This window comes from Typopeltis vanoorti, chromosome 12 (assembly GCF_054136105.1).
Source record: "Typopeltis vanoorti isolate ZY-2024b chromosome 12, IOZ_Tvanoo_1.0, whole genome shotgun sequence".
In the NCBI taxonomy this organism is placed as follows: Eukaryota; Metazoa; Arthropoda; class Arachnida; order Uropygi; family Thelyphonidae; genus Typopeltis; species Typopeltis vanoorti.
Genome location: NC_143560.1, coordinates 128,284,469 through 128,307,429, shown reverse-complemented (window position 1 = coordinate 128,307,429; position 22,961 = coordinate 128,284,469). Strand labels below are relative to the sequence as shown.

The 22,961-nt window shown below is 35.9% G+C and overlaps 1 protein-coding gene across 4 annotated transcripts in view; it reads right to left on the bottom strand.

Annotated features, from left to right (window-relative positions):
* The window catches only part of LOC150101220 (uncharacterized), a 530,669-nt gene that overhangs the window by 393,541 nt on the left and 114,167 nt on the right, over positions 1-22,961 (bottom strand). For all 4 annotated transcript variants that reach the window (XR_016549128.1, XM_090401188.1, XM_090401189.1 and 1 more), the window contains exon 6: positions 1,257-1,346. Coding sequence is in view for 3 of the 4 variants with exons in the window: in XM_090401188.1 (XP_090257314.1) it covers positions 1,257-1,346 (90 nt within the window). In the remaining variant the exon portion in view is untranslated. The remainder of the gene's footprint in view (positions 1-1,256; positions 1,347-22,961) is intronic.

Here is a 22,961-nt window from a genome sequence, read left to right as displayed (position 1 = left end):
CTCAGAAATAAATTATTCTGTCATTGAAAAAGAGGCATTAGCGATAATGTTCTCCCTTAGAAAACTTAAATATTTGCTACTAGGGCAGCATATCATCCTGAGATCAGACCATAAACCATTATCTTTCTTCTCATCGATGAGGGATAAGAACCAAAGGATAATTAGATAGACACTAGAGCTATAAGAGTTCAATATTTATATTAAGTACATCCCTGGAAAAACGAATGTAGTTGCTGACTATTTGTCAACGTCCCTGGACTCAAACCAAGAGGAAGAAAACCCTCTGAGAGAGGAAAATACTATCTTTGTAAATTTGTAAATAAGGTACAAGATATAGAAAAGATTAGGAATAAGCCTCCTCATCTTCAGAACTGGGACAAACCCCTTATTATTGAGGCTCAGAAAGTGGACCCTGTGCAGAAGGATGTGTATGATAGAATAAAGAGAGGTGAACGCTTCCTGAAGAGTTTTCTTTTCTCAAAACAATTACACATTGATAGAGATGGACTACTGTTGTCCAGACAGGACGTCATAGAGGGGTGGAAAGACAAAATCCTGGTCCCCGCAGTCATGATACTATGGGTGCCTTACCATACTAGTCACTCTCCTGGCCTGTGTCTTATATTCTTCATGCATCTGCTCTTTACCTGTCTCCTTATATCTCTTCCATGGCTGCTTCTATGCAGTTCCTGTTTAATATTATTTGTCATCCACTTTACTCCAAATTGTGTCCTCTTCTTCACTTGTGGAATACAGTTTACTATTGCTGCTAACAAATATTCCTTCACAATTTCCCAAGCGCTAATGATATCCCGGCCTTCCAATTCCTCCCTCCATGAGTTTCTATGAGTTTCTTATAGTAAAAGTCAACCTCATTTTTTATAATTCTAAACACTGTCAGTCAGTTCAGTCAGAAACTAGTCCAGGAAATCCTAACATCTTAGTAATTTTGCTACTTTGTCATTGAATTTCATTCAGTCTTGAATAATGACTAAATGAAATTCAATGTCAAGCTACATGTTGAATAGCCTTCCACAAAATGGAAGGCTGTTCAATTAAAGGCAATCCAAGACAAAACATATCTTTCTTGACTTAGCATTATACTAGGTATCTGCACTTTTGTCATCTAGGTTTTTCAATGATATATGAACTCTGACCTGAAATTTTATAATTCATGCAACAAAGAACAGTATATTAAAAACACATCAAGACATCTTGCCTATACTTTGAAAGAAATGAATACGATTTCTGCTTACCTAACATTTGCTAAATGTTTCCTATTTTCAGATATCTTTTGTTTCCTCTGAAGATCTTTCTGCCTTTTCTCATTTTTTATCCTCTGCATCCTAAAAATAAAACTTTTCTTAAATTTTAAAATTCAATTGTGCTCTTTTATAAAATCTAGGAAATGAATACAACCAAACTGAGTCATCTCTAAAGTTTTGAGCGAGAGAGAGAGAATGAAGTCACATAATTATTGTATTTGGTGCACCACCACTTTTCCATAATGTGAAAAAAAAAGAAAAAAATTAGTTTCCATTCAGAACTTGATATAAATCCAAAGAAAAAACAAGACAAAAATGTAGCAAGATCTCTTTTTAAAGAAAGTATAAATTTACTAAGAGAAGGTTCCATTTAAATTTAAAAAAACTTTAGTTGCTTGAGTGGACATCTTTCTCAATAATCTCTTCAATAAGATCATTCAAAAGTTCAAGTCATCAACAGGATCTAAACTTTCTAAGACCTTCATGTTGCAATTTCTAGAATAAACTATATAGACATAGAGGAATGAAATGGCTAGTTTAATAACTAAATTAAGCATTTACAACCTGATGTTTCACGAGCTCAAGCTAACATTATCAAAGGCATTTTTACGATACACACTCAGAGTCAAGGATCAAAATGCCTTCCAGAACAAGGACAATTATATGCATAGAAGGCAACAGTGGTAGTCTCTATGGTGATGTTTCATGATTACTGCTGAAGGGCAGATATAGTAGTGTGCCAAAATTTATGTAGAATTACACCATTTCTGTTACAGTTCAATGGGTTCTGTAGCATATGAGCCTTAACTCGGGATATTTTAGCAGGAATAACCAGCTCTTTAAACGAATTGAAGGTATAGCAATGGGCTCCCCACTTTCACCCTCCATCACTAATTTAGACATGAAATCCCTTGAAATGTTGGCACTTAATTCAGCTCCCCCTTTCAAACCCAAAGTTTATTCTTCTTTCTCATCTATCAGATGATGGGTTGAGTCCCCTACGAATAAATCTTTGCTATCTGGTCTGGCTATCTCTGGCCATATCAGTCATCTCTCTGAAGCTTGATATTTGTGACCTTTCCTTCAAAGGCTGCAGCCAAGTTCTTTTCAGTCTGCCTCTTGATTGTCTTCCTCCAATGATTCCATTCAAGACTATCTGGTAATCTCTGAAAGGAGGTTATCTGGATTGTCCAAACCATCTTAAGTGCTGTTTAAGAATTATAGCTATCTTCTCTCTAGTTTAATTCACATTCGACATTTGTTTTGTATTCTGACCAGTGAGTCATTCATTTTTCTTAAGCATTCCATTTCGAATGCTCCGATTTTCTGTATTTCTTTTTGTTTGCGCTCTCAGCTCTGTGTTATTGTAGGTATAAATAATGGTTTTATAAAATTTTACTTTGAGGCTTTTTTAAAGTTATTATTTTTCCACATTTTGTTTAATTTATTCATATTAAACCATCCTTGTTATATCTGTATTTTATTGTTTCTGTGTTGTGAAGGTTATGAGTAATGAGACAGCCAAGATATGTAAATTGCTTTACTTGTTTCAGTATGATTTTCTAAGTTTATTAACATTTTTTCCTCTTTTCATTGCTTTAGTTTTGCTTAGAATGATTTTTCATTCCAAAATTAGATTATATCTTTGCCATTTGGCCACATGGCCAACAGGCTCTTTCCAACTTTTACAATTCCTCAACAACATCCACCCTGCAAATTGCTTTTACTGTTGAAGAGGAAAAAGAAAGGGCTCTAGCCTTCTTGAATACCTTAGTCACAAGGCAACCAAGATTGATCTATCAGAAGCTCACACCCCACAGATAACTGCATGCCACTACATCATTATTCTGCACAAAAAACTGAATTAAATTAAATCTTCAAAACTTTAGCCTTCGAGGCAGAAAGAATTGTCTTCGGGATGGCACTGCATTTGAAAGAAGAGTCTCTACTTACACTTTTTGAACAGAATGGTTACAACCCCCGCCTCCCCCCTAAACTGCTAACCCCTCCCCCAACCAACCAGACTATATACACCAAATCTTTATCTTATATCACAGATATCACAGGTCAACTGGGCTCATCCTGAAACAACACAAAATCAGAACACTTTACAAACCTCTGGACAAAGACTCCTCAGATAAATTTTGGACCATTAGAATCCTCTATTTTCCCCAGGCATCTACAGTATCCCCATCAATGCAAGTCCAGTATTGTGGATAAACAGGACGGTCTACCATTACCAGAAGAAAAGAACGTGAAAAACTATATTGTAACCAAAAAAAAGTGCACTAGCACAACACGCCTTAGATGAAGACCCCCTTCTGTTTCTTAAATACCGTTTCATCATTGACAACTTTCTGGCATCATTCAAAGAGTCAATTACCAATCCATCTAACCAATACTTGAAGCTTGTACACCAACTTTATTGTGTGGTAATCTATCAAATGCTTTTCCAAAGTCCAAGAATATTACTGTATATGATTCTCCGTTATCTAACGCACTCATTACCTTATCATAAAATGCAAGTAAATTGCTAAACAAGACCTATTCTTATAAATCCATGCAAAACATCATAAAAAAATACTCTCAACACAATCTTGTATTCTATTCTTAACCAATCTCTCTAACATCCCTGGCTTAACTACCACTGCAGTTATTCAGACTGGTTTATAACTAGAAACACTTCTGTTCTAGAACATGCTTGTGGAGTAGTACTATTTTGCCTTCTTTCCAATCCTTAGGAACTTTACCCACTGCAACTTTTATTAAATAACCAGGTCAAGGACATAGAGCTAACTGTTTTACACATTCCTTAAAAATGTTGTATATGTTATCCATTCCCACAATCTAATTAACATCTAATCCAATCACCACTTCATAAACCTCTGATTCTTTCACTTCCAATTCTAAAACTTGCCTTTCTTCTACATATTGCACAGCATCATTTACAATAGTATGATATACATTGATAAACTGCTCGTTCGATAATTGCACTATATCCTTTGCAACAGTCACTCTGCTTCATGACTATCCAACCAGTGTCAACCTGCCATCATTATTCTTCCTCTTGCTTGCCATATAGTGGAAAAATTTCCTTGAATTAATCTTGGTCTGACTAGCCAATCTCCTCTCAAAATGCACCTTTTCCCCCTTTAGGATGCTTGTCACCTTCCTAGCTTGTACCTTATACTCTTCATGGATCTAATCACCACTAATTGTCTTGTACTTCCTCCATAATATGTTCTTTTCCAGAATAACATGCTTGATTTCATTCCTATTCTATTTACTCACTTAACCCTTGCTTATGTCAGATACTGCCTTATGAATTCCTATGCACTGTCAACATCTTTTCTGCACAGCTCATCTACCCAATGTATTCATGCTAGTTGACTACACAGCTTTCCATAATCACCCACATTATAATTCAATGTATATCCTTTTTTGACAGTAATCTTTTCTTGTTTCACCATCTGCCAGACAGGTACACTCTCCCCCATCCGATGGCAGTGTTAATAGATAATTAACAAATACGTCTTGTAAAGTTATCACCAAATCTAAAACACTAAAACCTCTAATTGCTTTATTCAAACTCTCTCTCTCCTTGTTCCTGTATACTATCTCCTCTTCCATTCTATATTCCTGCAATTAGTCTCCCATCAGGATCACCTTCTTTTTCATGCCCAACCAGTTTGCCTAAACATTTCACAATCAGCAATCTCTACATTCCCTGGCTTATAACAGCATCCTGTCAGATATACTAGCATGTTAATTTCAACTTCACACCACATATACTTAATATCTGCAAATGTACCATCAACTTGAACGCTTTGTGGACACATTTCTTCTACAATCATTAACAGTACCCACCCACCCCTTCCTCTTTTTGCTTTCCTATTCTTCTGGAAAATTTTATATCCTTCTATTCTATTCCCAACATTACATCATCCTCAGACAACTATGTTTCACTTATACCAATTATCTATGGGCATATTGACTCAATTAAAGCTACAAATTCAGCCCCTTTATTTCTGATACTCCTTACATTAGTATAAAAATAACAATTCCACACTTTTTGAAGGCATCCCACCAACATTCTCTACTCTAGCCGCTACCATCTCTTTGGTCTGACCACTCCTGTTTTCCTGATCCTGACTGATTGTTATTCATATCCATTTTATCTAACCTTTATGCATTCCATCACCTTGTCATGGTGTAACCATATCCTCAATCTCAATACATCTTCCTCCTGTGATCAACCTGTTTGGCTGTGCTATGCTGCTTTATAAGTACGCTTTGATTGTTATCTACATTAACTTCTTGATTCTGTGCCTTCTGCCTAACACCAAACCCAATCAAATGCAATCCATCAATTAAAAATCATTCCAACTTTCCTTCAAATTCACTTCACAGATTCACAAACCAAACTCCCTTTGCCTCACACAACTCAGCCATCTTGCTACTGTATGCCCACACACACGAGACCCTTCGACACTTCTGCACATGTCAGAAAAAGGAGAAGCCATTCCAATAATAGGGTAATCAATCAGTCTTGTGGGATTATTATTATTTGTGACACCTCCAAGGAGTCCGAAGACTCATCACGGGAGGACACCTACTGTACAACTCTCCATCTCCACTACTACACAGAATCTCTACTACCAATCACCTACATCAATGCCATCTACTAACCACAACCACCACCACCGCTAGTATTTTTTGTCCGTAAATTCTGTGTGTTCTGAAGGGCCGGTTTGTTTGTATGCGGGATGAAAAACCAGAGTTTCCAGGAGAAAAAACCCTACTACCTCCGTATAAGATCGGCTAACTCACCTTCAATTGATAAAGTCCATATAAAGATTCCTCCCATCATGATGAGAATAGAACTTAGGCCTTTACTAATTGAAGGGCCAATGTACCATCGTTCTTCCAATTGCACTACAGAGGTGCTTATGTTTATTATGAGTTATTTATTATTACACGTCGGAAAATTGACTTATCTCTGCTCTCCTTCTCAACTCACTATTGTCATATCTGGGCAAGAAATAACAATAGTGAGTTAACAACTAGTGTTAACAACTTTTTCAACAACACTTATCCTTTACCTCCTGCAGCAAGTTTCTCAAGTCTCTATTAACGTCCCTTTTCTTTCTCTTCACGCCCACAACTACCACTAATTCTGATGCCCACCTTTTCCTTCGCTGCAAAGCATCAGTTACTTGTTTCAATGTTTTGTGTATTTTGATAGCCATCACATCTCTAATAATAGAATTCCCATACACTGATATATGGTTATCCTTTGACTCCATCATAATTTTAACTTCCTCGTTCTCATTCACATCAGCCAATTTCTTCTTTAGGTGTTTAATCTCAACTTCCAGATGCTTCATTTCACTTCTCATTTTCATCAACTCTTGCCTAAGCTCTTCTACTACAGATTCTTTTTTTTATGATGCTGATGCCTTTGTTATAATGACTAACACTTCCATGCAATTTCTGTTGACTACCAGCAATACTAGCTCTCTAACCTAAAATGCCCTAACCTATCAATATACTTTTCGCATACATTAATGCCTTTCTTCTTTTTGTTCACCCTAATAGTTCGCAAATTTTTCACTGCACACATGAATCAATTGTCCCAATGTACCCACTGGGTCAAATCCAGGACAGAACTCAAATCTTTGAAGCCACAGACATGCGCTTCTTTATGGATGCCATTTTCAGAAAGCAGAAGCAGTAGGAAGAAACAAGTAGCAAAGACACAAATAAACAACAAAATTCTAACAACAAACACCAGTGAAGAACACTTGTATCCAGCATGAAAAAATGACATACAATTATACAATAATAATTCTATATGATACAATAATATACAAAATATAAATAAAATACATAAAAGAAAATACATAAAATTTATGTAGAAAAAATTTCTACATAAATTTTGACACATCTGCCCGTCAGCAATAATCACAAAACACCATAGCAAGCATCACTGTCAACTTCCATGCATGCGACTGTCCTCGTTCTGTAAATCATTGTAATCCTATTCTCCAGTGACTGTGTATCTTAAAAATGCCTTTGATAATGTATGTTAGAGGTTTAATGGAATATTAACAGCACTGAGAAAGGATTAAAACTAATTTTAATACTTCCAATATTTCGTCTCCGTCACAGAGACATCTCCGGGGATTACAAAAACTTTTTGTAACAACACACACACAAATACAATACAAAGTGAAACTAAAGTCCTATCTAGGTGGTGCGCCCTCTATGGGCATTTGTCAGGTGGCCTGGGATGTAAAAGAGGGATCGCTGATAATTAAAGTTTCCCAAATTTTGGGAAGTTTAATGTAACCGTATTTGTTTAAATTAGGTTAATTCCTGAGTGCAGATGCAAAGAATAGTCTTTCTTTTTTGAATTTACTATGGTGGAGCATGGTAGTTTTTTTCCGGGAGATCCTGAGGGATGTATCCAAAACATGGTCTGCAAGGCCAGATTGACCATAATCGTGTTTGCAGATGTATCTTCCTGTATGAATAGGTTTTCTATATACAGAGAAAGAAAGGTTACCATTAGGAAGAAATGTTACTAAGGTATCTAGGAAGGGTAAACTATTGTTATTTTCCTTTTCCATCGTAAGCTGGATTCTTGGATGTAGACTATTGAGGTGACTGAGGAAGGAATCTAATGTGTCTGGGCCATGGCCAAATAGAGAACACATCATCTATATATCTTAGCCAGATAGGTTTTAGAGGGGAAGAGTCAATGGCTCATTTTTCAAAATTTTCCATGTAATAATTGGCACAAGGGGGTGAGAGAGGGGAACCCATAGCAGTTCCCTCTATCTGTTTGTAGATTTTGTTCTTCCAAGAGAAATAACCAGAGTTGATGGCAAAGGAAAAGAGCTCTAAGATATCAGAAGGAAAAACGTTTTTTAAGATTGTTAAGGTGTCAATTAGGGGAACATTTGTAAACAAAGAGATGATGTCAAAGCTGACCAATATATCTGTATTATTTAAAGTAAGATTTTCAATTAAGTTTTTAAAATGGGTGGAGTTTTTTTACATAAGATGAGGTAAGACCAGTGAGGGGGGGGTCAAAGAGTTAGCTAGCTGCTTTGCTAATTTGTAGCAAGGTGCATTGGTGACATCTACTATAGGTCTTAGGGGAGAATTAGGTTTGAGGATTTTGGGTAAGCCGTATATCCAGGGGGGGGGACGAGAACAGAATGGTTTGAGTTTTTTTTGTAATGTCAGGAGGCCAGGAAGAAACTTTTTTAAGTTGTTACAAAAAGTTTTTGTAATCCCCAAAGATGTCTCTGTGATGGAGACAGAATCTTGGAAGTATTAAAATTAGTTTTAATCCTTTCTCAGTGCTGTTAATATTCCATTAAACCTCTAACATGAATTCTTCACAGCACTTAAGCCTCAGCACACGCCTTTGATAATGCTAGCATGAGCTGGAGAAACATCAGGTTGTAAATAGTTAATTCAGTTATTAAACTGAATATTTCATTCCTGTGGTGACACAGCTTATTCTAGAAATTTTAATATGAATCACTACAGCTATGGAAATCTGAATATGAAAATAAACTTTTGACCTTTTGCCTAACAATGCATGCAATCAACAAGAATTCATTATTGACTAGATAGCAAAACTATTAAAGAAGTGAAACAGAACTGAGCTAATTACAAAGACTAAAATAGTTTTGAAGAAAACAATCATCTATTCAAGATAAAACAGGTCACTTTCTAGTTAGACTGTTATGGGAGAATCTCCTTCAGAGATGGAGAAAAGTGTTTAGTACAGAACATAATAGAAATACATAATATTAATTACAAATGTCATAATGCATTCCTTTCTAAAAGATGCCTTGAACAGATTTAAAGAGTCAAATTCATTTACACTTCACATAACATCAATGGTTAACACATGAATGCTAAAATCATATTAATTTTTCCCTAAATTTAGTTAACATCAACTGACCAATGCACAATTTTTCTGTAGAAGAATGATTCCCACCATAATCATCTTCATTCTAGTCTAATTAGGTTGAAATTTTGATGGGAGCATAATGAATGTAAGAAATATAATTTAGTTGAAATCAGTTGAATGAGGTTATAGAGGTAGCCACCCACACATTTTCATTTCAATTCAATTAAACCAAATTTCTCCAGGAACTTGAAACCATATAGGAAACAACTATATATTTCGGTGACATCAGTGAAGAACAAAAACCTGAGGATCTGCCTTTAGGGGGAAAGAGAAAAAAGAAAAAAGTATGCATTTCTGAGCATTTTTCATTACTAAGGTTCTCTAGTTTATAAATAGCCTGGAATTTTACAGGTGGCTTGTTGAATACTTCTAATAAAAGTGGCCGACAATATTATCAACTAAGAATGAAAGTAGAGCAGGTGAAATTTTGGTGTCAATTATTCCTGTAATAGCAGTAGTAATGACAGTATAGTACTTGGTTTGAGTCACTACCATAACTTTCAAAAATTGCAAAACTGATCTAATAAACAAGCTTAGGTGTTGAACATTATTCATAATTATTTTAATGATATTACAACACCAAACACATTAAATTATAAAAAAGATGTTTATTAAATGGCTTATATTCAACTGGATCACAAACCAGCATCTTCAGAGCAAAACAACATCTTAATGTTTATATGTGACAATAAGTGAAACAATTCAAACTGAAATGGACAAAAGACAAAGTCCTAATTTTGGTACCCTCTAATAACGTAAAAAATAAGTACTACGGCTATGTAGGAGTGATCTTAAGATAACAGCATCCCAAATTTACCAAATTTTTGCCAGTCCAGACTTGCTGTGATCTTTCTGAGCAATAAATACAAAATGTTATATTCAGGCAATGAAAATCAAGGAAAAGAAGGAGTAGCCATAGTATTCAGCACAAAATACGAGGCTAATCTTCTTGAATGGTAGGCAGTCTCAAGTAGAGTGGTGTGGGCAAATATCAGAATGGAAAATTGGACAATGAGACTTATTTGTGATTATGGTCCCACAGAAGGTTCAAATGAGGTAGAAGTGGAGGAATTTTTTCATGCTTTAGAGAAAGCAACCGACACAATGAAAAAGGAAAAGTTGGTCCTTGTTGGGTATCTAAATAGCAGAGTAGGAAATGATTGTGAGACATACAAAAATATTTTGGGAAAATTTGGAGAAAAGAGCAAAGCTAATAATAATGGCAAATACCTGTTGGATTTCTGCTCAGGACATGGACTGGTTATTACTAACACCATGTTCCAACATAAAAATGTGCACAAATTCACATGAAGAGAAGAGGCAAGGAATAAAAAAGTCTCATTGACTATGTTATTGTTGATAGTGATGTTTTCTCCCTGGTGCAAGACACCAGAGCATACAGAGGATTTGAAATTGGAAGTGATCACTATTTAGTCTTGAGCAGGATAAAATTGAATTTCATATTGAAAAGAATAACATGTAAGAATGTTTTAAAGCAAATAAAAGTTGAACAGCTCTCAGATGTGAACTGTAGACAAAAATACATAAAAGATCTTTGAAGAAAAAATGAAAGAGTTTGAGAACAGGAACCAAACTTTGGAGATTAAGTGGCAAGCCTTGAAGAAAACCCTGACTGATTCAGCCAGAGAGGCATGTGATGGAGGTTGTCTGCAAGGATAGAAAAATCAGAATTCCATGCTTGACACAAGAAGTTAAAGAGGCAGTGAAGGAAAAGAAGAAAATATATCAAAAGTTCCTGGAAAATAAGTCAGCTTGTGCTCTTAGAGAATACAGAGACAATAAGAAAGCTAAACATTGTGTAAAACTAGCTAAACAAAAGTCATGGGAGGACTTTGGCAAGAACATAGAAAATAAATATCAAGAAGGTGGCAAGATTTTCTGGAGGTTGTTGAAGAAGCTTAGAAATGGAGGAAAGAGTGCTGTAAAAGAAGTCAGAGATGATAAAAGTGACATGAAAATGGGAGAAAAAGATATCCTTGAAGTGTGGAGTAATTACTTTGAAAAATTGCTAAATGAAGGCAGCAGGAATAGATGATATTCAACCAGAAATACTGAAGTATGGTGGTATAAAAGTCTTACAGTGGCTGCACTTCATAGTTCAGAAGGCCTGGACTGAAGGACAAATTCCTGATGATTGGAGTAGAGCTCTAATAGTATCCATATATAAAAAGGGAAATAAAACTGAATATGAGAATTACAGAGGTATTTCTCTACTGAGTGTACCTAGTAAGATTTATGCCAGTATACTTGAGAGAGAAATGGTTGAGAAGAATTGTGGAAGAAAAGCTTGGTGAAGAACAAGCTGGATTCAGGCCAAATAGAGGCTGTCATGATCAGATCTTCACTTTACGACAAATAGTTGAGGAAGCATGGGAATATAACAAAGATCTGTATTTAAGTTTTGTCAATCTGTAAAAGGCATATGACAAGGTGCCAAGAGAGAAGCTATTCAATACGCTAGTTAGATGGTGTCAATGGGGTATTATATCAAGCAATACTTAGTCTTTATTTGAGTTGCAAGTCAGCAGTTAGAATTGAAGGAAGTACAGAAAGATGGTTTAATGTTAAATCTGGCATGAGACAAGGATGTACATTATCCCCTCTGTTATTCATTATCTATATGGATCACATTATGAAGGAAAGTGGTATTAAACATGATATCAGAATTGGAGATGTTAATGTCAGCTCTTTAATTTATGTGGACGATGTTACACTTCTAAATAAATCCACTACAAGTTTGCAAGATTTCCTGACTAAATTGAATAACTATTGTAATAGATATGGCATGAAGGTCAGCAATAAAAAGGCAAAGACAATGAAAATAGGTAGAATCTGGAAAGACTTTTAATGGGATTATATTGATCAAGTGCATATAATAAACAACTAAGTTATACCAACTAGTTTCACCAACTAAGGCTGTTGGCATCTTCAGGGTACATAACTGATGTAAGGCACTAAAAAGCAAAAAGCTGTTACAACTATAATCAACCAATTCCAATTATACTAAACAAAGAACAGAGTGCATACAATACATTCATAAAGCGTGGATGATATCACTTGTTATTTAGGAAAGTTCTATAGTTGGCACTGTAATTCAGTTCTGGCAAGTTGAAGGATCTGATAAGGGTCTTCCAGATCATGGACAAGATTAGTCCTTGGTTCCTGTTAAGGTTTTGTATACAGTGGGCAACTGTTGTGGCCTCCTTAAAAATTCGGGAGCGGAAGTCCTCCTCCATGTAAGGAATTGTGCTTCTATCCCACTCTATGGTATGGTTCGTTCTTGAGAAATGAAAAGCTAACCCCGATTTTTCTTCTCTGTTATTATTGACGTCACCCATGTGTTCTTTTTGCCTAATTTCAAGGCTCCTTGAAGTTTCGCCGATGTAATTCAAGCCGCACGAACAGGGTATGTTATAAACTCCAGCATATTTGGAGAAAGGATGGCTATCTTTTGGAGATCTTAAGAATTGTCTAATTGTTTCAGTGGGTTTAAAGGCCACTCTTATTTTATGTGGTCTAAGGAGTCTAGCAATCTTATTGGAAACAGTCCCTAAGTATGGAATGACGATGGTAGAAATATACGATGGTAGAAAAATATACGATGGTAGAAAACGTACATCATCTTGTTGTCTATGTCGGGGTTCAGAGAAAAGAATCTTGTGGACGAGTCTTCGAGGAAATCCATTCATGGTAAGTTTGGTGGATATCAGGGATAGTTCTTCCTGGAGATCTTGTTGATCTGTTGTAAGGAGAGAAGCACAGTTCTTCAACATGTGTACAATACTAAGTTTCTGAGAAATGTGGTGGCAGGAAGTGAAATGTAAATAACGTCCTGTATTGGTAGGTTTGCGGTAAACTGAGAGGTTGATACCACCATGCGGAAGCTTCTTAATTAAAGTGTCCAGAAATGATAATTGGTTATCTTTTTCAAGTTCTAGAGTGAATTTGATTGTGTGGTGTAGAGAGTTGATTTTGTTAAGAAAGTCGAACAGGTCCTTTTTTGTGTGGTTCCAAACGATAAAGATATCGTCCACGTATCTCCACCATACTGTGGGTTTAGGGTCTGTTTGAGTTAAGATTTTACTTTCAAAATCCTCGATAAAGAGATCAGCACAAGATGGAGAGAGAGAGAGAGAGAGGGGGCTACCCATTGCAAGGCCAGTCAATTGCTAATATATGGTTTTATTTCATAAGAAAAAGTTTGATGTTAAACAATGACGGAACAGAGAAGTAATGTCTTGTGGGAGCAAACTTCCTAAAATGTTGATGACTTCCTCCACAGGGATGTTAGTGAATAGAGATGTAATATCCAGGCTGGCGAGTAAATCTGTATTGGAGATAAAGATGTTGTTCAGTTTCTCAACGAAATGTTGCGAATTTTGTATATAAGTATCTGAATTATGGATGTGTGGTTTGAGGAGGCCTGCCAGGTGTTTAGATAACAGATAAGTTGGCAAATTGATTCCATCCAGGATCGGGCGTAGTGGTATTCCATTTTTGTGTACCTTAGGAGCGGCATATAGTCTTGGTGTTAGTGGATGCATGGATTTCAATCTACATTTTAAATCTATAGACTAGTTCACCATATGACGTATTAAATCGTTGGTATCATTGTGGTTCTTTAGTGTTGAGTCTGTGACTAGGACATGGTAGGTTGATGTATCCGACAATAAGCTGTTAATCTTATCTTCATAATCACTGGGTGTTTAGGGTTCCGGTAACGACGAGACTGCCTTTTCTATATTACAAATGATATCCACTTTAGGGACATCATGAGGTGTTATCGCAAAATTGAACCCTTTTTTTTTTTTTTTTTTTTAAGTATATTGATCTCTGGTTTTGTTAATACATGATCCAATAAATTTAAAATAACTTTGCTGTCTGGTAGAGAAGGTTTTGACTTAAAACGTTTTGTATAAAGATCATTAAATTTTTTGATTTGGTTTTGTTTGCTTGTTGTAAAGGCTTTATCATAGCTAGTAGTGACCATTCTGTCCAAATGCGACCATATATCTTGATCTAAAGAAATAGAAATATCATCATAAATCTGATAACAGTCTAAATCTATTTGGCTTAAAAGAAATCTGGTATGCTGTATCCGTTCACATAGAAGTGCCAAAGATGTTTTAAAATAAATATGTTTCGCTCGTCTTGAAAGGAATTGTTCTTTTAAAAATAGAAACTTTGGAATAATCTTGTTATCTCTACATCTTTTCAAAAAAGTGAGGTGATTTAATAGTTTGGCTTTTTTACATTTAAGGAATTCAAAACGGCGTACCTTTCTTTTGGTTTCCCCATGGATTCTATTCATGTTAAAAAACGTTTAATTTTCTTGACCAAAAAGCTCTGGAAAGACTTTTAATGGGATTATATTGATCAAGTGCATATAATAAACAACTAAGTTATACCAACTAAGGCTGTTGGCATCTTCAGGGTACATAACTGATGTAAGGCACTAAAAAGTAAAAAACACGTACAAACTATAATCAAGTAAATTGATTATAAACTATAATCAATTATTCCTAAATAACAAGTGATATCATCCACGCTCTATGAATGTATTGTACGCACTCTGTTCTTTGTTTAATATAATTGGAATCGGTTGATTATAGTTTGTAACAGTTTTTTACTTTTTGGTGCCTTACATCAGTTATGTATCCTGAAGATGCCAACAGCCTTAGTTGGTGAAACTAGTTGGTATAACTTAGTTGTTTATTATATGCACTTGATCAATATAATCCCATTAAAAGTCTTTCCAGAGCCCTTTGGTCAAGAAAATTAAACGTTTTTTAACACGAATAGGTAGAATCGTTGAAAATGTCAACTGTGTTGTGAACGGAGAACCTGTGGAACAAGTAAAACATTTCAGCTACTTAGGCACGATTTTTAGTGAAGATGGTAAGTTAAATATGGAAATAGACAACAGAATTAACAAAGCTGGTATGGTAGGAAGTCAATTGAATAAATTCATATAGAATAAGACAGAAATTAGTCGGAACACTAAATTAGCTGGCTGTATACAAGACAGTGTTCAAACCAGTTTTAACTTATGAATCTGAGAGCTGGATCAGAAGTAAAACACTTGACCAAAAACTAGAGACAACGGATATGAGAGTCCTGAGAAAGATTAGATGGCATCGATGGCAATATCTTATTAAAAACGAGGATATTAGGAAAGAACTTGACCTTGTCAGCATCCAGGAATGCGTTAGCAGATCTAATCTCAGGTGGTATGGTCACTTAAATAGAAAATGGGCAAGGAAAGATGAGCAAAACAAGTGTTCTCTGCCAGGTTGGCAGGAAAATGACCCAGAGGAAGATCAAAATATAGGTGGATTGATACAGTAAAACCTTAGACAATAGAAATAGATCTGATAATGTTGGAGTCTTAGTATCAGATTGATTTGGAGAAAAATTGTAGATAGGAAGTTAGTAATGATGTAAATTTTTCATGTAGTACTATCATATCCTGTACACCCCTTGAGGGTACATTTCAGGAATTTGATGATGATGACTTGCCATTACTACCAAAGGGGTATCTATGACAGACCATGGATACCCCTTCAACATAAGATTATATGGAAGAAAATCCATGTGCTATATAGAAGTTGTTTATTACAGATCAGAAAGATTATTTTTAGAGTCAGCCATGGCTATGAAGCATTCTCCTAACCTGAACAAGTATGGTTATATTAATTTGTCAAAAACTCGGGAGACCTATCTTAAAATCAACTACTACATTACTGTAATACTTCTTTTTAACATTACAGGGCATCAAATTAGGACTTTAGATCTTTGGTCTGTTGCAATTGGAACTATTTCACTAGATGTTTATCAGAACGTTTCAGCCCCCATAGGCGATAATACAGTCACTAGAAAATAAATGACTATCATATGAGGGCACACGAATACATACAGGAAATAATTGAGACATGAGTATACCTTTTTATAATATGTGTTTAAAATAAAATCAACATTATTCACACCCATGAGGTAGTCTCTCAATCTTTTTCTAAAAGTGTAACCTGATGTTGCAGACTTTATTTCATTAGGCAAATTACTATAGCTGCTTCTTGCTAAGTACTCAAACAATTTGTGAAAAATTTCTTTGTCTTGGGAACTACCAACAAGTTATCTTGGGAACCTGTTGGTAGTTCCCAGCAAAAATCAAAATAAGAAAAGAAATATGATGTACAGACTAAAGGTGAACAAAAAGAATTTTATCATTATGTTGGTAGAAAAGCTTATGTCAGAAGCAGATGCAACTGTTCAATAATAAGCCTATTTCACTATGATCCATCAAACTGGTGTATGCATCATGGCACGCAGTACCACCAAACAAATGAAGACTGGTATACAAAAATATTCTTCCGCACTGTATAATCTGGATAAAAATGCAACAATAAGGACAGGTGAAATATCTACATGTATGCTAAAGGAATGTTCAGCTGAACTGGTTAGGCTATTGATATCAGCAGGTACCACTGATATCATCAATTCCTGTGAAATTTATTTTTTTATAATTTCATTTTTATAAAATCAGAGTCTCACAGCTCAGGAAAGATTCCACAGCAATGGGATTTATTGTATAATGATGTATGAGAGTTTTATACATGATGCAAAAACTAACGTGTGTAATTATCGACCTGTCAGTATCACTGGAGTGGTAGTGAAGTTTTAGCAAAGTTGATATGTGCTCATACATATCAACTCATTTCACATACAGAAATGAGTTGAAGCAAACTATACTTTGAAACAGCAAGCGTTTAGGTTTACTAAAAGTAGTCATATCTGAACAATTAAGGTCATATTTTCTTAGGTTTGGTATAATTAGAATTTAAAAGTTTAGGAGCTGGACAGAAGAGAAGTAATGTCATCATCATCATCAAATTCCTGCCATGTACCCTCAAGGGGTGTACAGGATATGACAGTACTACATGAAAAATTTAATTCATTCCTAACTTCCTATCTACAGTTTTCCTCCAAATCAGTCTGTTACTTGTCAAGACTCCAACATTATCAGATCTTATATTTATATTGCCTAAGGCACTTTGTACTGTATCAATCCACTTATATCTTGGTCTTCCTCTGGGTCGTTTTCCTGCCAACCTGGCAGAGAACACTTGTTTTGCTAATCTCTCCTCTCCCGTTCTATTTAAGTGACCATACCACCTGAGATTAGCTCTGCTAATGCATTCCTGGATGCTGATAATGTCAAGTTCTTTCCTAATATCCTCATTTTTAATATGATATTGCCATTGATGCCATCTGTTCACACCTATAATCTTTCTCAGGACTCTCATATCTGCGGTCTCTAGTCTTTGGTCAAGTGTTTTACTTCTGACCCAGCTCTCAGATCCATAAGTTAAAACTGGTTTGAACACTGTCTTGTATACAGCTAATTTAGTGTTCTGACTAATTTCTTTCTTATTCCATATGAATTTATTCAATTGACTTCCCACCATACCAGCTTTGCTGATTCTGTTGTCTATTTCTATATTTAATTTACCATCTTCAGTAAAAATCGTGCCTAAGTAGCTGAAATGTTTTACTTGTTCCACAGGTTCTCCATTCACAACACAGTTGACATTTCCAATGATTCTGCCTATTTTCATTGTCTTTGTCATTTTATTGCTGACCTTCATACCATATCTATTACAACAGCTATTCAATTTAGTCAGAGAATCTTGCAGACTTGTAGCAGATTTATTTAGAAGTATAACATCATCCGCATAAAGCAAAGAGCTGACATTAACATCTCCAATTTTGATATCAGGTTTAATACCACATTCCTTCATAATGTGATCCATATAGATAATGAATAACAGAGGGGATAATGTACATCATTCTCTCACACTAGATTTAACATTAAACCATCTTCCTGTACTACCTTCAATTCTAACTGCTGACTTACAACTCAAATAAAGACTAAGTATTGCTTGATATAATGCCCCATTGACACCATATAACTGCAGCATATTAAATAGCTTCTCTCTTGGCACCTTGTCATATGCCTTTTCCAAATCGACAAAACTTAAAAACAGATCTTTGTTATATTCCCATGCTTTCTCGACTATTTGTCGTAAAGTGAAGATCTGATCCTGACAGCCTCTATTTGGCCTGAATCCAGCTTGTTCTTCACCAAGCTTTTCTTCCACAATTCTTCTCAACCGTTTCTCAAGTATACTTGCATAGATCTTGCCAGGAACACTCAGTAGGGAAATACCTCTGTAATTCTCACATTCAGTTTTATGTCCCTTTTTATATATGGGTACTATGAGAGCTCTACTCCAATCATCGGGAATTCGTCCCTCTGTCCAGGCTTTCTGAACTATGCAGTGCAGCCACTGTAAGACTCTTATACCACCATACTTCAGCATTTCTGGTCGAATATCATCTACTCCTGCTGCCTTTCCACATTTCAAGCCTTTGATGGCTTTTTCTACTTCAAGTATGGATATGTATTCCTGACTGCATGCCTGGTCAGTGTTTTTTTATCACTGTGCTGTCATCACTGCTTGTTTCATTTAGCAGTTTTTCAAAGTAATTACTCCATACTTCAAGGATATCTTTTTCTCCTGTTTTCATGTCACACCTTTATCATCTCTAATTCCTTTTACAGCACTCTTTCCTCCATTCCTAAGCTTCTTCAACAACCTCCAGAATATTTTGCCACCTTCTTGATATTTATTTTCTATATTCTTGCCAAAGTCCTCCCATGACTTTTGTTTAGCTAGTTTTACACACTGTTTAGCTTTCTTACATTTGTCTCTGTATTCTGTAAGAGTAAAAGCTGACTTATTTGCCAGGAACTTTTGATATGTTTTCTTCTTTTCCTTCACTGCCTCTTTAACTTCCTGTGTCCACCAGGGAGTTCTGATTTTTTTATCTTTGCACACAACCTCACCACATGCCTCTCTGGCAGAATCAATCAATGTTTTCCAGAGTTTGCCACTGAATCTCCAAGGTTTGATTCCTGTTCTCAAACTCTTTCATTTTCTTTTCAATAATCTTTCTGTATTTTAGTCTACAGTTCACATCTGAGAGCTGCTCAACTTTTATTCGCTTTAAAACTTTCTTACATGTTATTCTTTTCAATATGAAATTCAATTTTATCCTGCTCAAGACTAAATAGTGATCACTTCCAATTTCAAATCCTCTGTACACTCTGGTGTCCTGCACCAGGGAGAAAACATCACTATCAACAATAACATAGTCAATGAGACTTTTCTTATTCCTTGCCTCTTCTCTCCATGTGAATTTGTGCACATTTTTATGTTGGAATATGGTGTTAGTAATAACCAGTCCATGTCCCGAGCAGAAATCCAACAGGTATTTGCCATTATTATTAGCTTTGCTCTTTTCTCCAAATTTTCCTAAAATATTTTTGTATGTCTCACAATCATTTCCTACTCTGCTATTTAGATCCCCAACAAGGACCAACTTTTCCTTTTTCGTTGTGTCAGTTGCTTTTTCTAAAGCGTCAAAAAATTCCTCCACTTCTACCTTAGTAGAACCTTCTGTGGGACCACAGAACACAAATAAGTCTCATTGTCCAGTTCCCCATTCTCATATTTGTCCACATTACCCTACTTGAGACTGACTGCCATTCAAGAAGATTAGCCACGTATTTTGTGTTGAATACTATGGCTGCTCCTTCTTTTCCTTGATTGTCATTGCCTGAATATAACATTTTGTATTTATCGCTCAAAGATCTCACCAGTTTTGGTCTTTTTTGTTTCAGTCACCCCTATTATGTCGATTTGGTACTTATCTAATTCCTCAGCTAGCTCCATTTCTTTGCCATTCAGGCTTCTTACGTTGATAGTACCGATCTTTAACTCTGGTGATGTTGAGTTGGGGTTTGTTTTCAGATTTGTTCCAGTAGCTGACTTTTCGAAGTAATGTTCAGAATGATAAAAAAAAAATACCAAGCTTTTTGGGGGCTGAAGTTGTTATGAATGTGATATGTTATGCTAAGATAGGCCGATGTGAAAGTGACAGAAAACTGACCTTGGTTGGAGAGCAGAATATTATCAAAGGTGATGGACAGTGATGTGTGGTGTTTCTTCTATATAATAAGGCAGAACTGTGTTTTGGTAACATAAAAATTTACTAAATTATCTCAATCCCATGTGAAAATTGTTAGAAGATCAGCGAATAAGACATTGGCCATAGAAGGTCTTGAAACTTGAGTCAACTGAGCACCACATGGTTTTGTAAATCAACAAGAGGAACAGTGTGTATTGTCATCAGCAAAGCTAAAAATAGGATTTGACATTAGTGAAAGAGCATAACAGATGTGTAGGAGGAAGAGTGTAGGTGAAAGCACTCTCTGTAGGTACTCCAGCATTGATGGAAAAATCAAATGAGAGGAAATTAACAATTTACTCAAATAGTAAGAGGTAGACCATATGAGATGCTCAAAACCTTTTCATGGCCTATGTCCAAAGGTGGACAAGGTTAGTGAAGAAGAATGGTGTAGAATAAGAATGGCAGAATCCATATTGGTGATCACTAACTGATAGATTTCTAGGAAGTGAAGAAGCTGCTCGTTCATGACATTCATGACAGAAGGTTAATGGAGTGAAACAGCACTAGGAAATGATTAAAAATAGTATTTAATGCTTCGAATAATCCTTCATCTCGGTTACAGAGACATTAGGAAATACAAAATGACTTGTAACACACACAAAGGCAGCACAAAAGTGAGCTTTGACATCGCCACATTGTTCACCTAACATTTCTTTAAAGGACACCTTATTGCTTTAAAAAAAGTTTTTCCTGTTGATATCATTGACCGCTTTTCCTTTGCTATCTCCATTCCAGTTATTTCTCTTGGAAGAACAAAATTTAAAACTAGATAGTGGGGCACCTCTATGGGGTCTCCCCTCTTACTTCCCCATGCCTTTTTTTTTTTTTATGGAAGATTATAAAAAACAAGCTCTTGATTGAGCCCTTATCAAACCTATCTGGTTAAGATATGCAGATGTCTTTTCTATTTGGTCTCATGGCCCAGACACATTAGATACTTTTCTATGTTAATAGTCTTCACCCTAGAATCCAATTTACAATGGAAAAGGAAACTAATAATAATCTGGCCTTTCTAGACATCTTGGTCACCCACATACCTAATGGTAACCTGTTCTTTTCAGTATATAATCCCCACCCCTCCCCTCTCAACAATATGGTGTCATAAAAACACAACCCATAGAGCTTATAACCTTTGTTCCAACGAGATCTCTTTTGCAACAGAACTCAATCATATATACCACTTTTCTATCTAATGGCTACAGTTCCCATGATACCAAAAATATAAGCGATCCTTCCCCCAATCCACAACCCTCTATTCAGAAAGATTTTAGTAATGCTATCAACTATCCATTATGTCCAAGCACATCAGAAAAAATATCCAGAATCTTAAAGAAATACAATATTTGCATCACTTTCAAGCCCCACTTACAACTAGCTACTCTATTCGCTCTGCTAAAGACAAACTCCCCCCCCCCCTCTCAGTTCCAGGTGTATACATAGTTCCTTGTTCCTGCAAGTTGGCCTACTATGGACAGATAGGAAAATCAGCTACGATCCAAATGGAAGAACATAAAAAATACATCTGCAGTCATGCCTATGGTCAATCTGGCCTTGGAGACCATGCTCTGGATACAGCTCACAGAATTCACTGGAAAAAGACCACCAAGCTTCATCACAGTCAATTTAGAAGAGAAAGGTTGTTTTTAGAATCCGATGCTGCTCTTATTAGTGTTTACCAAAATATGGCAAACACTAATACTTCAAAATTCCAGTTTACATCCTAGGCTGCCAACAAGTGTTGATAGAGGGCACCTCACCTAGTTAGGACTAGTCTTTCATCAACATGTTTCAGTTAGGTTTGTGCTTTTGTGTTTGTGTGTGTGTGTGTGTGTGTGAGACAAGTCTCATTTTGTACTCCCTGACAATGTCTCTGTAACTGAGATGAAATACTGAAAGCATTAAATACTATTTTTAATCATTTCCTAGCTCTGTTTCACTCCATTAAACTTTTATGAGTTTTGCAAACCAATGTTGATGACATTCTCCACGACTTTACTGAGTGAGGCCCAATAAGAGTGTCTGATGGCCTCCTCCTAACAAAAAAAGGGAGACATGCTGGATAAAAGCATGCATTCATGCTTTTGGACAGATGCCAAATAAGTAGGATGACTTGTAAAGGTGATATAGGTTCTGAAGCACAAGCTATTAATACAACTGGAGCAATAACATCTGAGTCATAGGTGTTAGTATCAAGGTCACTGAGTATTTTACTGATGTGTTTCTATTGAAATACCAGGGAAGGCATACTGAGGGTGGCTTGTGGAATAGTGGGAGGAGAACTGGCTTGGTCATCTAAACAATGGTTGGAGAAGACTGATGCCAAGAGGTTTTTTTTTTTTTTTTAGGAAATGTTGCCACCATTCCATCAGGATGAGAGAAGTAGAAAGATAACAGGACAGAAGTTTTTGCTCGACAGCCTTCACAAAAGACAACTCAGACTGCCACATGAGCAGGAGACAAGTTTGGTGTATTTCGCCCTCACAAAGTCAGCTTTAGATTTGTACTGCAGTTGTTATGGGCTCTAATGTAAACTCAGTGAGAAGTTGGAGTCTAGCATGAACCATTCCATGTATGCTGTTTTTAGCTTG